General features: G+C 52.6%; 2 protein-coding genes across 2 annotated transcripts; both read right to left on the reverse strand.

Moving 5' to 3' along the window:
* Nucleotides 1-1,455: 1,455 nt before the first annotated feature.
* LOC141476131 (E3 ubiquitin-protein ligase TRIM39-like) lies at nucleotides 1,456-5,010 on the reverse strand. The gene is made up of 7 exons (XM_074164733.1): nucleotides 4,591-5,010; nucleotides 3,873-3,968; nucleotides 3,408-3,638; nucleotides 3,215-3,237; nucleotides 2,823-2,938; nucleotides 2,481-2,510; nucleotides 1,456-2,227 (listed from the first exon to the last, which is right to left on the reverse strand). Exons 1-7 carry the CDS (start codon nucleotides 5,008-5,010, stop codon nucleotides 1,710-1,712), a joined length of 1,434 nt encoding a protein of 477 aa, XP_074020834.1. The 3' UTR covers nucleotides 1,456-1,709.
* Nucleotides 5,011-8,610: 3,600 nt separating this feature from the next.
* On the reverse strand, nucleotides 8,611-12,384 carry LOC141476160 (zinc finger protein RFP-like). Its single transcript, XM_074164763.1, has 7 exons — nucleotides 11,902-12,384; nucleotides 11,127-11,222; nucleotides 10,656-10,886; nucleotides 10,463-10,485; nucleotides 10,071-10,186; nucleotides 9,633-9,662; nucleotides 8,611-9,380 (listed from the first exon to the last, which is right to left on the reverse strand). Exons 1-7 carry the CDS (start codon nucleotides 12,319-12,321, stop codon nucleotides 8,863-8,865), a joined length of 1,434 nt encoding a protein of 477 aa, XP_074020864.1. The 5' UTR covers nucleotides 12,322-12,384; the 3' UTR covers nucleotides 8,611-8,862.
* Nucleotides 12,385-15,581: the final 3,197 nt, after the last annotated feature.

A 15,581-nucleotide genomic window follows, 5' to 3' on the forward strand; every position in this document is an offset into this window, starting at 1 on the left:
GCTGAGGAGGACGGGGATTGGAGACGCCCATCCCATTTTCACCCTTTCCTGGAGGTGCTGGGATTTTTCAGTCTCCAAAGATACTTCCAGTCAGTGGAGTCCGGTGGGATTTGGTGACTCCACAGCAGCTGGAAGAGGTGTTTCATGGCCTGGTGACACCTCAGAGAGCTTCTGGTGCAGCTGTGGGTGGGAGACAAGCAGTGGCTGAAAATCCCTCTAAGATGTGAGGGGTGACAGGACCTAGCCAGACCTTGGGAAGGACCTCAGCACTCTTCAGGACAGGCTCTGTAGGGCTGTTTGGGAGAACTCCAGCATCTCTTGGGTGACCTGAAGGGTTCAAATGTGCAGCTCAATGCAGCGTAGGGAGTTCCTGGCTGTCAGAAGCAATTTCTGCCTCTCCTGACCCTTGGGACATCAGCTTTGCCCCTCGGGTAAGGTGGGCCATCAGAGCAACACCCTGCCGCAAATGCTCTGGAGATAGATCCTCACACATCCCTGGAGATGGTGGTGCCTCCAAGACCCTCCAAGGTCACAGCTGGTTTCTCTGAGCTGCAGTGACAGAGCTGAGAGGTCCGGACTGACGCTTTTCCTTCCTTTCCTGGTTTGGAGCCAGGTATGGATCTGCTGCCTCTTCTTGTTGCTTCCCTCCTCCTTCTGTGCCACTGGAATGACAGAGGAGAACGCTACTTGCACTCCAGATCCCTTCCTGGCTTCCTGCCAGCCCTGCCTACGGCCAGTCTGTGTTGGAATTCATCCTTAATTAAGTAGAGAGAGGGAGAGCCCTCCTTTGTGTATAAATACTGGGTGAATGTCCTCAGGAAGGGGTGCTAGATTTGTGGATTGCCTCTTAGCACCTGACATCGAATAAAGCAATTATCTCCTCTCTAAATTGCTTCTGGTTTCAAGAGCTTTGGTTTCAGGTAATAGTCGTACCCTTTAATTGTTTAATTACCCATTGAGGCTGGGAAAAGAGGGCTCCTGGGGCCATAGGCATCCTCACCCTGCTCTTATCTGCTCTCCCATGCAAGGACCTTTGGGTTCATCTGAACCCCTGGCTCTGCTGTATCTTCTCAAGGAACAAGCCCAGTCTCTTCCTTGACTAAAGCCCAGCGTGTCAGGGCTCACCCTGAGCCAGCACCAAAAGGAGCAGCCCCATTTCCAGGTGTTTCTGGCCAATTCTGACTCCCCCTTTGCACATGGAGTCAGGATGGGACCCAGCTGCAAAGGACCCCAGCTCCTGGCTGGTGGCTGACTTTTCCCCACCTCTATTCCCACAGACTTCCTGGGTTTGAGGAGGCAGAAAACTCAGGTTTCTCATCTCCCTGTGCAGTGGGTTTTGGAGAGGAACCAGGATGACTTTTCCTTCCTCCAGTTCTCTTAAGCAACTTCCAAAGAAAAACCCGCAGGAAATAAAAAACCCAAAATAAAAAGCACATAGACACACAAGGCAGAAATGATTTAGAATTGCACTTTTACTTTTGACTCCCCATCAGGGCAAGTTAGCAGCCACCCTGTAACAACCATTTAATGATCAAACAGCGATAAAAAGATTAAAATATAGTTTAAGGCACAGAAATGCACCCATTGAACCTGAACACCGCTACCCTTTCCTGTCCCTTTGGTGGGATTGGGACAAAACCCAGCCCCTGGTTTCTTTCCCAAGGGTAAGTTGGTGGCTTTGGGGGTTGGGTTTTTTTTTCCCCTGTGCCTTAGGGAAGTAGTTTGAGTTTAACATCCCCAATCACCATGAACCACGGGAAGACTCTCTCCCCTTGAAAAGATGCCGGCGGAAAAGCAAAGATCCGTTCTTTGCTCTCGGCATTAAAAAACACCACCCTCCCTTTCTCATAGTCCAAGCAGATTCGTATCTGCTTGGGGACACTGCGTAGAGACAAGGAGGTGCCATGAGGAGAGGTTAGAGCCTCGTACCCATTTTGGTTATAACACAAAGCCCATATCCCCTCATCGGGCTTTAGGAGAAACCGACGGTCCCTTGGAACCGACTGCTTGGCCACCCCGATGCCCCAAAAGCCTTTTCTGTGGACCTCCACGTCCCAGCGGTGCCACCCCGATGTGAAGCCCCTCGAGCCCAGAACACAGGGACGGACTTGGAACCTCCTCGAGTTATAGGGCAGGTCCTGCTCACGGCGTTCCCACCTCATGAGCTTGCAGTCTTGTGAAAGATAAAGCCTGGGGTGGGCTGTCTCCAGGTCCAGCGTCATCTGTGCTGGAGGTGGAGAGAGAGTCAGGCTCATGGCAGCAGATCTGGGGGGGAAACACGGCTTTTTGTCTCCCCCTTCCCATCCCTCTGACCCAGTTGGGAACCCTCCGGGCATCGCCTGGTGGTGGGACCAGGGTGAGAGAAGGGGGAAAGGAGGCAGCAGAGCACTTTAGGTCAATCTTTGGGTCAGCAGAGCTTCTTTTACCACATATGTGATTTCAAATGATGGCTCGGTTGGGCACGCGTTCGGTTCACTTACTTTTCAAAGGAAGCTTGAACTCCAGGAAATCTAGAGGGAAGAGAAAAATGTGAGAGGCAGAAAGATGAGTTGGTGTGATTGTGGGTTTCTGCAAAAGTCCCGAGAGTCAGGAACAGGCTTGGGGGAATGTTGAGAAACTTGAGGAGGCAGAGGAGAAGAAGAGGAGGACAGGCAGGGAACATCAGACCAACGCTCCCTGATCCTTCGCTGTCTCATTGTGGAATCTTGAAAGAAACAACCCCTCATTCAGCACCCAGGATGTGTTTCCTTCCTGTGGCTTCACTCCGTCCTCCCCACCAAGAAGCACGATGGCATTTGCCTTTCTGCACCTGCCCTCAGTACCTGGAACTTTCTCAAGAGCCTGCTTGATGGCTGCAGATTTCTCAGCAAAACCAGAGAATTTCTTTTCCAGCTCTGGGGAAATATCGAGTGAGTGGGAGAGCGTTTCCCTCTGGCCCCTGGAAGGGAAGAGGGGATGGGTTTACGCCTGGTTGTAGTTTGCTGCTCCGTGTTTTCTCAGCACTCCCTGCTCCTGCCTCCTGCCAGCCCGTGTCCAAATTCATCATTCATTAAGGAGAGAGAGGCAGAGCCCTCCTTCCAACCCCCCGTGGCCTCGGTCAAGTCCAAAGGCTGTACTGCAGAAGAGCCAACCCGTCCCTACGTGCTTTCTCCCAGTGTCCTGCCACAGAGCTGCTCTGTGGTGGTGACATGGTGACAGGAGAAGGACCACATACCTGATCAAGGTGGTTCCGATGTCCTGGATGAGAGAGAAAAAGAGACTCAGTGACATGGAACACCTCCCCTTGGAGTACCGGGGTCCCACTCTAAGGAAGTCCCTCTTTGAGCGGGTTGGGGTAGAAAAGCGAGGGCTGGAGACCAAGCTCAACGTGGGCCTTCACAGCAAGTTTGGGAAGCCTGGGCTCTCACCTTCAGGAGCTCCCAGTCTGGCTGCTGGTATGTCCTCTCCATCTCCCCAATCAGCGTGCCCAGGCTCATCGCCTCCTCCAAAAGCCTCTGGAGGATTTCTTCATGGGCTTTCCTTATCTCTGTGTCCAGCTGCTCCAGCTGGGCCAGAAGAGAGGACTCCTGCTCCTCCAGGATTTCGTGCATCTTCCTGTATGTCCTCACAATCTCCTGCTTTGCAGCTTCTGTCCTCTCCTGCCAAGGGCAAGCCGAAGCGGGGAAAAGGGAAGCAGAGAGCAGGAGAAGAGCATCAAGGGTGGGCCATGCCTTAGTGGGACCCACCAAGAAGAGGCATTTGGGGAAGATACAAACCCCCTCTCCCTTCCCCACAGCCCTTGAGCATCACCCACCCCTGCGGGACAGGAGGAGGAGGAAATGTTCCTCCTTTCTTCCCCCACCCTTTGCCCAGGAAGAATGATGGGCACCTACAGTGTGGTCCTTGATTCTGTCTCCTCTCTCCTTCACGGAAGATTGAAGCGCCTTGTGCTCTGATTTCAGACGGTGCAGTTGGGTCTGAATGTGTTTCTGAGAGGAAAGAAAGAAGTCCCCTGTGGAATGGCACCGTGGTCTGGCACCCTCAGCAGAAGCAACGGGGAACTCTTGGTTTCTCTTGGGTAAGTGTTGGCAGAGTTTTGGGACCCCCATGACTCTTTCAAGGCGATTTACCTCCCTCCTTTTCCTTTTTTTTCCTTTTCTATTTTCACAAAGGTCAAGGAGGCTTCAGGGAGGTGTGGGGTGGGAGAAGAGCTAAGGATCTTTCTCTCCTTTCCTAGTAATCTTCAGCAGAGCTGACCTTGATAAAGGACCCACACCCTGGAGGACAGAGCCATTTATGGAGTTTTGCAGAGGGATTGTGGTGGGGAGAAATCCTATGCCTCTGTTTCCTACCCTCCACTAAGACCCTGATCGTGCCTGAACCCTGGGGGAGAGGACCCCTTGGTCCCCAAGAGCGTGGTGCTCCTACGTCCACCTCTTCCTCAGGGCAGGCAATGCCACCTCAAGAGTTGGTAGCAAGAGACAAGGATGCTGAGTCCACAGGGGGTTTATCCCACAGCCCAAAGGCTCTACAGGGATCTCCACCCATCAAGAGCAGCAACACCAGGAGCTTCTGGACCTTTGTGTCTCAACACACCCATAACCCCCTCACCTTGTACTCCTGGGCAGCCTCGTCCACGGGAACCACAGAATGGTCACGGTGCACCTTGGACCTGTCGCACACCAGGCAGATAAGCCTTTTGTCATCTTGGCAGAAGAGCTTCAGGGGTTCCTGGTGCTCCTTGCACAAGTTCTCCCCTCCTCCCACCTCTCTGTTTGGTTGCAAGTTCAATCTCTTGGCCGCTTCAATCATGGTGGCCAACTCCCTGTTGGGACGGAGGGTCTTCCGTGACAACGTCTTCCAGCACTGGGGGCAGGAGAAGTTGGTGGTCAGTCCTTCCCAGGTCTCAGTGATGCATGACTGGCAAAAGCTGTGCCCACAGTGGATGGACACGGGGTCCTGGAATATTTCCAGGCAGATGGAGCAGCGGGCTTCATCCCGGAGGATTTCCACAGGCGTCCTGGCTGCCATGAAGAGCGACCAACTGAGCTCCTTTCCCTCTCAAGTGATCAGAAAGATGAGAGATTTCTCTTCCTGATTCTACACCATTGGTTACACTGAGACCCAGCCCCTTCCCAGCAGGGCTTCAGGCAATACATTAACTTATATTGCCCTGGGAAGTAGTGGTTGGACAGCTGAGGAGGACAGGGATTGGAGACACCCATCCCATGTTCACCCTTTCCTGGAGGCGCTGGGATTTTTCAGTCTCCAAAGCCACTTCCAATCAGTGGAGTCCAGTAGGATTTGGTGACTCCGCAGCAGCTGGAAGAGGAGTTTCATGCCCTGGTGGCACCTCAGAGAGCTTGTGGTGCAGCTAGGGCTGGGAGACAAGCAGCCTTGTAGGGCTGTTTGGGAGGACTCCAGCATCTCTTGGGTGACCCGAAGGGTTCAAATGTGCAGCTCACTGCAGGGCAGGGCGTTCCTGGCTGTCAGAAGCAATTTCTGCCGCTCCTGACCCTTGGGACATCAGCTTTGCCCTTGGGGTAAGGTGGGCCATCAGAGCAACACCCTGCCGAGACTGCTCTGGAGCACAGAGCCTCAGGCGTCCCTGGAGATTGCTGATGCCTCCAAGACCCTCCAAGGTCCCAGTTGGTTTCTCTGAGCTACGGTGACAGAGCTGAGAGGTCCGGACTGACGCTTTTCCTTCCTTTCCTGGCTTTTTCAAGGCCTTTGACTTTCAAGAGTGGTTGTTACCCCTTATTTCCAGCATCTTCACCTATCAGCCCATTTCCCGTCCAGCTGTTTTTTCAGGCACAGCAGGAGGAAGAGTCATCGCTGTTCCCTCCCGACACAGCTGAGATGGAGCAAGAAAGGGCTTCGTTTAGTCCTTTCCTTTGAGTTTTACTTGAGACAGGTAAAGGGAAGGCAACAAAGCCTCCAGGATTTGCTGGGGTGGTCGTGGCACAGCACCATTTTCCTAGTTTCTAACAAAAAAAAAAAAAAGAGGAAACAGAACCAGAGCCAGCTTCTCCAGCCCCGCAGGACCATCATAGGTGACTGTCAAGAGTCAACATGGTGGAACGTCAAGGTAAGAAGAAATTGGAAAGGGTTGGAGAAGGGCAGGAGGGGTTAAAGCTTTAACCCTGGTGTCCCCAGGGGCTGTTGCACAAATCCTGGGCTTCATTCTCCTGCTCCTCCCAGGGTGATATTCCCCAGAGAAATCGTGGAGGGCACCCAAATGTTAAAAAATCCACCCAAGGTGACCCTTTCTCAATCTTGGGCTCTTGGAAATGCCGTGAGAATGAGATTCGAGGTGGATATTGGAACTCATTTGTTCCGCTGTATTCTTTACCGGCCACCAAGTCCCAAAATACAGTGTGGTTTCCTGCATCAAAGCAAAGGCTTGTCCAGAGCGCGCCGTGTCCATCTCGCTCTCTCAGGGAGCCAGCTGGATCCTGGACTCCCAAACCCAGAAGAAAGGCAGGAGTTTCTCTCCGTTGAAAGAAGTCAGAGGAAAAGCAAAGGCCAAGGTCTCGTTATGGGCATCGAAGAAAGCCACGTGTCCCTTCTCGTAGTCCAGGGAGATCCTGATGGTCCTCGGCCTCCCCTTCAGAGGCTGATCTGTTTCGAAGGAGGTAAGAGCTTGAAAGCTGTCCCCGCAGATGCCAACGGCCCAAATCCCTTGGGATGGGTCGAGGTTAACCCAAGCCTTTCTCCATGCCAAGTCTCTGGCCACCCCCATGGCCCAAAATCCCCAACTCCCCAGTTGCACCTCCCAGTAGTGCCTCCCCGCTGTCAAGCCTTCATGAGCCAACACGCAGCAGTAGGTGTCAAATCTCTGGGGGTTGTTGGACAAATTTTTCATCCCACCTCATGCTCCTCCGGTCCTCAGAGAGGATGAGGTGAGGGTTGGCCGTGTCTGGATCCAGGGTCATGTTTGCTGATGGGGAGGGAAGCAGGAGAGAAGAGAAAACAAGACGTCAGAGGGAAGGTGAGGGACATTTCTCTCCACCTACGCTCTCCTGCTTTTTTTTTTTCCCAGGGATGAAATCTTGGCCGGACCGAAGCTTTGGTAAAGGCTTTTCTCCATAAAGATCTATTTAAAGGCTCCATTTTTGATCGCCACGGAAGTGGAAGAGGAATTCACCTTGCCAACCCACCAGGAAAGCCAAAATTCCCTGCTTTTGCTGTCTTTTTCTCACATGGCTCCCCCTTCCCCACCCCAGCGTACCTCCAGCCTCCCAAGACTTACCCCATTGCGCGTCCAGTTCAACTGGGAGACTCTCTGGAAGGAGGGAGGAGGAGAGAGAAACAGGTAAATACGAGGGGGGTGTGGGCTTTTCCCCTTGCAAAACGAGTAAAAGCACCAAGTGAACAAGTCCAGCTCCTGGCTGGGTGGGAATGGAGTCTCCCTCCCTCTTCCAGCTCCAGCCCTGGCCAGGAGGGGTATTGAGTGACTCATCATTAACGTTCCTCAGCTGGGGCTTTCTGCTGGTGATTGGCCAGTGTCTGCTCCTCTCCAGCTGCGGAAGAAGCCTGTGTGAGATTTCCCCCCCTTCCTTTGTACCTTTGAATTTCCTCAGGGCTTCCTTCAGTGCGATGTGTTTCTGAGATAGATCCTGGAGTCTCTTTTCCACTTGGGGAAACTTTTCCATCAGTTGCTGGGAAGTCCTCGCTTCACTCCTGGAAGGAGAAGGCTTTTGAAGTTCTTCCTGGCTGCGCGAGCCATGGAGAAACCCAGCTTAAAAAAGCTGCTGGATGAGTTTATTCCTCCCCGAGCATCAGGTTGGGTCAGTTGAGACGTTGCTGGGCACATCAGTGATTCGGGGCTTCTTCACCTTCCCGGAGCTACTCCAACTACCAGGGGCTTCACCTTCCAGTTGCTTTTCCACCTTCCAGGGGGGTGAGACAGTGGAAGAGGTTGCCTAGAGAAGCTGTGGCTGCCCTATCCCTAGAGATGTTCAAGACCAGGTTGGATGGGGCTTTGAGCAACCTGGTCTGGTGGGAGGTGTCCCTGCCCATGGCAAGGGGGTGGGACTGGATGGTCTGGAAGGTCCCTTCCACCCCAACCCATCCTGTGATATCAACCCCATATGGGCTTGCTCCCCTCCAGCAGCACATGTGAGGCCAGTATCTGGGTACGAGGACCAGTTTGATGCTTCCCAGTACAAGGGGTGGGGGGGGAAAGAGGGTGAGGCCACCAAACTAAAGCCCAGGATGGATGGGGAAAGACTGGGATAATCTAGCTTGGATATGGGGAAGTATCAAAATGTTACAAGGGCCCAACAGGGTTAGAGAGAGGGCAGAGCCAAATATCAGATCCCTGCAAATGCCTCTCATTAGACCCTGTTAATTGTTTAATTACACATTAAGGCTGGGAAAAGAGGGCTCCTGGGGCCATAGGCATCCTCTCCCTGCTCTTATCTGCTTTCCCAGGCAGGGATGCCTGGAGAGAAGAGAAGGGTTTGATGGACCTTCATCTGAACCCCTGGGTCTCATCTCCTTGTGCAGTGGGTTTTGGAGAGGAACCAGGATGACTTTTCTTCCTCCAGTTCTCTTAAGAAACTTCCAAAGAAAACCCTGCAAGAAAATAAAAACCCCAAGACAAAAAGCACACACGCAAGGCAGAAAGGACTTAGAATTGCAATTTTAATTTTAAATCCCCATCAGGGCAAGTTTGCAGCCACCCTATAACAACCATTTAGAGATTAAAAGATCAAAATGGAGTTTAAGGCACAGAAATGCTCCCATTTTGCACTAAAGGAAAGGAACCTGAACACCGCTACCCTTTCCTGTCCCTTTGGTGGTATTGGGACAAAACCCAGCCCCTGGTTTCTTTCCCAAGGGTAAGTTGGTGGCTTTGGGGTATTTTTGTCCTGTGCCTTAGGGAAGAAGTTTGAGTTGAGCATCCTCCATCACCATGAACCACGGGAAGACTCTCTCCCCTTGGAAAGACGCTGGTGGAAAAGTAAAGATCTGTTCTTTGCTCTCGGCATCAAGAAACACCACCCTCCCTTTCTCATAGTCCAAGCAGATTCGTATCCGCTTGGGGACACTGCGTAGAGTCAAGTGGGTGTTATAAGGAGAGGTCAGAGCCACGTACCCATTTAGGTTATGATAAAGAGCCCATATCCCCTTATCAGGCTTCAGGCACAACCCGAGGCCCCTTGGAACTGACTCCTTGGCCACCCCGATGCCCCAAAAGCCTTCTGTGTGGACTTCCACATCCCAGGAGTGCCACCCCGATGTGAAGCCCCTCGAGCCCAGCACACAGGGATCAAATTTGAACCTCCTTGGGTTGGAGAGCAGGATCTTCTTATGGCGTTCACACTGAACAAGCTTGCAGTCTTCCGAGAGATAAAGACCAGCATTGGCTGTCTCCGGGTCCAGCGTCATCTGTGCTGGAGGTGGAGAGAGAGTCAGGCTCATGGCAGCAGATCTGGGGGGAAACAGGGCTTTTTCTCTCCCTTCCCATCCCTCTGACCAAGTTGGGAACCCTCCAGGCATCGCCTGGTGGTGGGACCAGGGTGGGAGAAGGGGGAAAGGAGGCAGCAGAGCACTTTAGGTCAATCTTTGGGGGCAGCAGAGCTTCTTTTACCACATTTTTTGATTTCATATGATGGCTTGGTTGGGCACGCGTTCGGTTCACTTACTTGTCAAAAGAAACTCGAACTTCAGGACATCTAGAGGGAAGAGAAAAACATGAGAGGCAGAAAGATGAGTTGGTGTGATTGTGGGTTTCTGCAAAAGTCCCGAGAGTCAGGAACAGGCTTGGGGGAATGTTGAGAAACTTGAGGAGGCAGAGGAGAAGAGGAGGACAGGCAGGGAACATCAGACCAACGCTCCCTGCTCCTTCGCTGTCTCATTGTGGGATCTTGACAGAAACAACCCCTCATTCAGCACCCAGGATGTGTTTCCTTCCTGTGGCTTCATTCCATCCCTCCCCACTCCTTCGCTGTCTCATTGTGGGATCTTGACAGAAACAACCCCTCATTCAGCACCCAGGATGTGTTTCCTTCCTGTGGCTTCACTCCGTCCCTCCCCACCAAGAAGCACGATGGCATTTGCCTTTCTGCACCTGCCCTCGGTACCTTGGAATTTCTCCAGAAGTTCATTGATGGATGGGTTCTTCTCGGTGAAATCAGAGAATTTCTTTTCCAGCTCCGGGGAAATATCGAGTGAGTGGGAGAGCGTTTCCCTCTGGCCCCTGGAAGGGAAGAGGGGATGGATTTACGCCTGGTTGTAGTTTGCTGCTCCGTGTTTTCTCAGCACTCCCTGCTCCTGCCTCCTGCCAGCCCGTGTCCAAATTCATCATTCATTAAGGAGAGAGAGGCAGAGCCCTCCTTCCAACCCCCCGTGGCCTCGGTCAAGTCCAAAGGCTGTACTGCAGAAGAGCCAACCCGTCCCTACGTGCTTTCTCCCAGTGTCCTGCCACAGAGCTGCTCTGTGGTGGTGACATGGTGACAGGAGAAGGACCACATACCTGCTCAAGGTGGTTCCGATGTCCTGGATGAGAGAGAAAAAGAGACTCAGTGACATGGAACACCTCCCCTTGGAGTACCGGGGTCCCACTCTAAGGAAGTCCCTCTTTGAGCGGGTTGGGGTAGAAAAGCGAGGGCTGGAGACCAAGCTCAACGCGGGCCTTCACAGCAAGTTTGGGAAGCCTGGGCTCTCACCTTCAGGAGCTCCCAGTCTGGCTGCTGGTATGTCCTCTCCATCTCCCCAATCAGCGTGCCCAGGCTCGTCGCCTCCTCCAAAAGCCTCTGGAGGATTTCTTCATGGGCTTTCCTTATCTCTGTGTCCAGCTGCTCCAGCTGGGCCAGAAGAGAGGACTCCTGCTTCTCCAGGAACTCGTGCAGCTTCCTGTATTTCGTGACAATCTCCTGTTTTGTAGCTTCTGTGCTCTCCTGCCAAGGGCAAGCCGAAGCGGGGAAAGGGAAGCAGAGAGCAGGAGAAGAGCATCAAGGGCCAAGGGTGGGCCATGCCTTAGTGGGACCCACCAAGAAGAGGCATTTGGGGAAGATACAAACCCCCTCTCCCTTCCCCACAGCCCTTGAGCATCACCCACCCCTGCGGGAGAGGAGGAGGAGGAGATGTTCCTCCTTTCTTCCCCCACCCTCTGCCCAGGAAAAATGATGGGCACCTACAGTGTGGTCCTTGATTCTGTCTAATCTCTCCTTCACAGAAGATTGAAGCGCCTTGTGCTCTGATTTCAGACGGTGCAGTTGGGTCTGAATGTGTTTCTGAGAGGAAAGAAAGAAGTCCCCTGTGGAATGGCATCATGGTCTGGCACCCTCAGCAGAAGCAACGGGGAACTCTTCGTGGTTCTTAGGGTAAGTGTTGGCAGAGTTTTGGGACCCCCATGACTGTTTCAAGGCGTATATCCCACCCCCTTTTCCTTCTTTTTCTATTTTCGCAAAGGCTAAGGTTCCTCCAGGGAGATGTGGGGTGGGAGAAGGGCTAAGGATCTCTTTCTCTCCTTTCCTACTGATCTTCAGCAGAGCTGACCTTGATAAAGGACCCACACCCCAGAGGACAGAGCCATTTATTTATTTATTTTTTATTTTATTATTTATTTTTTTATTATTTATTTATTATTTTTTATTTTATTTTTTTGCAGAGGGATTGTGGTGGGGAGAAATCCTACGCCTCTGTTTCCTACCCTCACCTAAGACCCTGCTCGTGCCTGAACCCTGGGGGAGAGGACCCCTTGGTCCCCAAGAGCATGGTGTTCCTACGTCCACCTCTTCCTCAGGGCAGGCAATGCCACCTCAAGAGTTGGTATCAAGAGACAAGGATAGGTGAGTCCACAGGGGGTTTATCCCACAGCCCAAAGGCTGTGCAGGGATCTCCACCCATCAAGAGCACCAACACCAGGAGCTTCTGGACCTTTGTGCCTCAACACAACCATAAACTCCTCACCTTGTACTCCTGGGCAGCCTCGTCCACGGGAACCACAGAATGGTCACAGTGCACCTTGGACCTGTCACACACCACGCAGATAAGCCTTTTGTCATCTTGGCAGAAGAGCTTCAGGGGTTCCTGGTGTTTCTCGCACAAGTTCTCCCCTCCGTCCATCTCTCTGACCGGTTGCAGGTTCATTCTCTTGGCTGCTTCAATCACGTTGGCCAACTCCCTGTTGGGTCGGAGGGTCTTCTGGGCCCCCGTCTCCCTGCACTGGGGGCAGGAGAAGTTGGTGGTCAGTCCTTCCCAGCTCCGAGTGATGCACGACCGGCAAAAGCTGTGCCCACAGTGGATGGACACGGGGTCCTGGAATATTTCCAGGCAGATGGAGCAGCAGGCTTCATCCCTGAGGATTTCCACAGGCGTCCTGGCTGCCATGAAGAGCAACCCCCACAGCTTCAGTCTCCACGTTTGTTTCCTTTTTCAAGGAAGAGGAAGGAGAGAGACTTCCTGATTCTACACCATTGGTTACACTGAGACCCAGCCCCTTCCCAGCAGGGCTTCAGGCAATACATTAACCCATATTGCTCCAGGAAGTAGGGGTCGGGAATTGGAGACGCCCATCCCATGTTCACCCTTTCCTGGAGGCGCTGGGATTTTTCACTCTCCAAAGCCATGTGGGTTCAGGTCAAGTTCTCTCGCAGAGCTATAGATGTAAGTGCACTACGCGCAGCTTCTGGAGCAACAGTGTGTGCCAGCAGTGACCTTGAGAGCAGGGGAGGAATGAGAAACACCAGTTTCACATCCAGAAGCACACCCTGACAAAAACCAGGACACAGCCTGGGAACTGAAACTTGGTTTTGGTAGCACAGAATCATAGAATCACTGAGTGTTTAGAGTTGGAAGGGACTTTAGATATAAAGATCATCGAGTTCCAAGCCCCCTGCCATGGGCAGGGACACCTCCCACCAGAGCAGGTTGCTCAAAGCCCCATCCAGCCTGGCCTTGAACATTTCCAGGGATGGGGCATCCACAACTTCCCTGAGCAACCTGTTCCAGTGCTTCACCACCCTCACACCTAATATCTAATCTAAATCTCCCCTCTTCCAATTTACAGAATCACAGAATTCACAGAATCACCTAGGTTGGAAGGGACCTTTTAAGATCATCTAGTCCAACCGATGAAAAAAAAAAAAAAAAAAACACCAAAAAAACCACCTCAAAAAAACAAAAAACACACAACACCCACAAACAAACCACACACACCACCACACCACCCAACACTAATCCATATTCCCAAGCACCATGTCAACTCCTCTCTTGAATACCTCCAGGGATGGTGCCTCAACCACCTCCCTGGGCAGCCCATTCCAATGCCTGACAACCCTTTCAGTAAAGAAATATTTCCTAATATCTAACCTGAACTTCCCCTGGCGTAACTTGAGGCCATTGCCTCTTGTCCTATCATCTGTAACTTGGGAGAAGAGACCGACCCCCGCCTCTCTACAGCCTCCTTTCAGGTAGTTGTAGAGAGCGATAAGGTCTCCCCTCAGTCTCCTCTTCCCCAGACTGAACAACCCCAGCTCCCTCAGCCTCTCCTCGTAAGACTTGTGCTCCAGACCCCTCACCAGCTTCGTTGCCCTTCTCTGGACCTGCTCCAGCACCTCAATGTCTTTCCTGTGGTAGGGGGCCCACCAAAGCTGGACGCAGTACTCGAGGTGGGGTCTCACCAGTGCCGAGTACAGGGGGACGATCACCTCTCGGGTCCTACTCACTACACTGTTCTTGATACAGGCCAGGATGCTGTTGGCCTTTTTGGCCACCTGGGCACACTGCGGGCTCATGTTCAGCCGACAGTCGACCAACACCCCCAGGTCCTTTTCTGCCAGGCAGCTCTCCAGCCATTCTTCCCCAAGCCTGTAGCGCTGCCTGGGGTTGTTGTGACCCAAGTGCAGGACCCGGCACTTGGCCTTATTGAACCTCATTCCGTTGGTCTCAGCCCATCCAGCCAGCCTGTCTAGGTCCCTCTGCAAAGCCTCTCTACCCTCCAGCAGATCAACACTCCCACCCAACTTGGTGTCGTCTGCAAACTTACTGAGGGTGCACTCGATCCCCTCGTCCAGATCATTGATAAAGATGTTGGAGAGAACCGGCCCCAGTACCGAGCCCTGTGGGACACCACTCGTGACTGGTCGCCAACTGGACTTCATTCCATTCACCACCACTCTCTGGGCCCGGCCCTCCAGCCAGTTTTTTACCCAGCAGAGAGTATACCCATCTAAGCCATGAGCATCCAGTTTCTCCAGCAGAATACTGTGGGACACTGTATCAAAGGCCTTGCTAAAGTCTAGGTAGATAACATCCACAGCCTTTCCTTCATCCACCAAGCGAGTCACTTTGTCATAGAAGGAGATCAGGTTTGTCAAGCAGGACCTGCCCCTCGTGAACCCGTGCTGGCTGGGCCTGATCACCTGGGCATCCTTCATGTGTTGCATAATGGCACTCAGGATGATCTGTTCCATCACCTTCCCAGGCACCGAGGTCAGGCTGACAGGCCTGTAGTTCCCTGGATCATCCTTCCGACCCTTCTTGTGGATGGGCGTCACATTTGCTAGGCGCCAGTCGGCTGGGACCTCCCCAGTTTGCCACGACTGTTGGTAGATGATGGAAAGTGGCTCTGCAAGCACTTCTGCCAGCTCCCTCAGAACCCTCGGGTGAATCCCATCTGGGCCCATAGACTTGTTTATGTCGAGGTTCTGGAGCAAGTCCCTCACCATCTCTCTTAGAGTTATGGGGGCCTCATCCTGCTCCCCGCCCCTAACTGCTAGCTCAGGGGTCTGGGTCCTCGGGGGACACCCTACTCCACTGCTAAAGACCGAGGCAAAGAAGGCATTCAGTACCTCAGCCTTCTCCTCATCCTTTGTCACTATGTTACCTTCCATATCCAGGAGAGAGTGGAGGTTCTCCCGAGTCCTCCTCTTGCTGTTAATATATTTATAGAAATTCTTTTTATTGTTTTTAACATCCAGGGCCAGGTTAAGTTCTAGCTGAGCTTTGGCCTTTCTAATTTTTTCCCTGCATAACTTTACTACACCTTTGTAATCTTCCCAAGTAGCCTGTCCTCTTTTCCAAAGGACATAAACTTTCCTTTTTTCCCTGAGCTGTGACCTTAACTCTTTGTTCAGCCAGGCCGGTCTCTTCCCTCGACAGCTCGCTTTCCTGCGCACAGGGATGGCCTGCTCCTATGCTTTTAAGACTTCCTCCTTGAAAAGTGTCCAGCCTTCCTGGACTCCTTTGCCCTTCAGGGCTGCCTCCCAAGGGACTCTGTCAAGCAGACTTTTGAAAAGACCAAAGTCTGCCCTCCGGAAGTCCATGATGGCAGTCCTGCTGGTTCCCTTTCTCGCTTCCCTGAGAATCAGAAACTCTATCATTTCATGATCACTGTACCCCAGACGGCCTCCAACTGTTACATCCCCCACAAGTTCCTCTCTGTTTACAAACAGAAGGTCAAGTAGTGCTCCTTCCCTAGTTGGCTCACTCACCAGCTGTGTCAGGAAGTTATCCCCGACACACTCCAGGAATCTCCTAGACTGTTCCCTCTCAGCTGTATGGAGTGCCCAGCTGATATCTGGTAGGTTGAAGTCACCCACCAGGACAAGTGCAAGTGATCTCGAGACACCTGCTAGCTGCTTATAGAA

The sequence above is a fragment of the Numenius arquata genome, chromosome 28 (genome assembly GCF_964106895.1).
Source record: "Numenius arquata chromosome 28, bNumArq3.hap1.1, whole genome shotgun sequence".
Lineage (NCBI taxonomy): Eukaryota > Metazoa > Chordata > Aves > Charadriiformes > Scolopacidae > Numenius > Numenius arquata.

Bases quoted from the DNA above. Each gene is read 5' to 3' on its own strand.
- LOC141476131 (XM_074164733.1), bottom strand. From the start codon at position 5,010: ATGGCAGCCAGGACGCCTGTGGAAATCCTCCGGGATGAAGCCCGCTGC. The intron at 3,969-4,590 runs GTGAGGGGGTTA...CTTTCCTCTCAG, and splicing joins AGGCTGCCCAGGAGTACAAG to AAACACATTCAGACCCAACT. The intron at 2,228-2,480 runs GTAAGTGAACCG...CTCCACCTCCAG, and splicing joins GTTCAAGCTTCCTTTGAAAA to CACAGATGACGCTGGACCTG.
- LOC141476160 (XM_074164763.1), bottom strand. From the start codon at position 12,321: ATGGCAGCCAGGACGCCTGTGGAAATCCTCAGGGATGAAGCCTGCTGC. The intron at 10,187-10,462 runs GTATGTGGTCCT...CTTCCCTTCCAG, and splicing joins ATCGGAACCACCTTGAGCAG to GGGCCAGAGGGAAACGCTCT. The intron at 9,381-9,632 runs GTAAGTGAACCG...CTCCACCTCCAG, and splicing joins GTTCGAGTTTCTTTTGACAA to CACAGATGACGCTGGACCCG.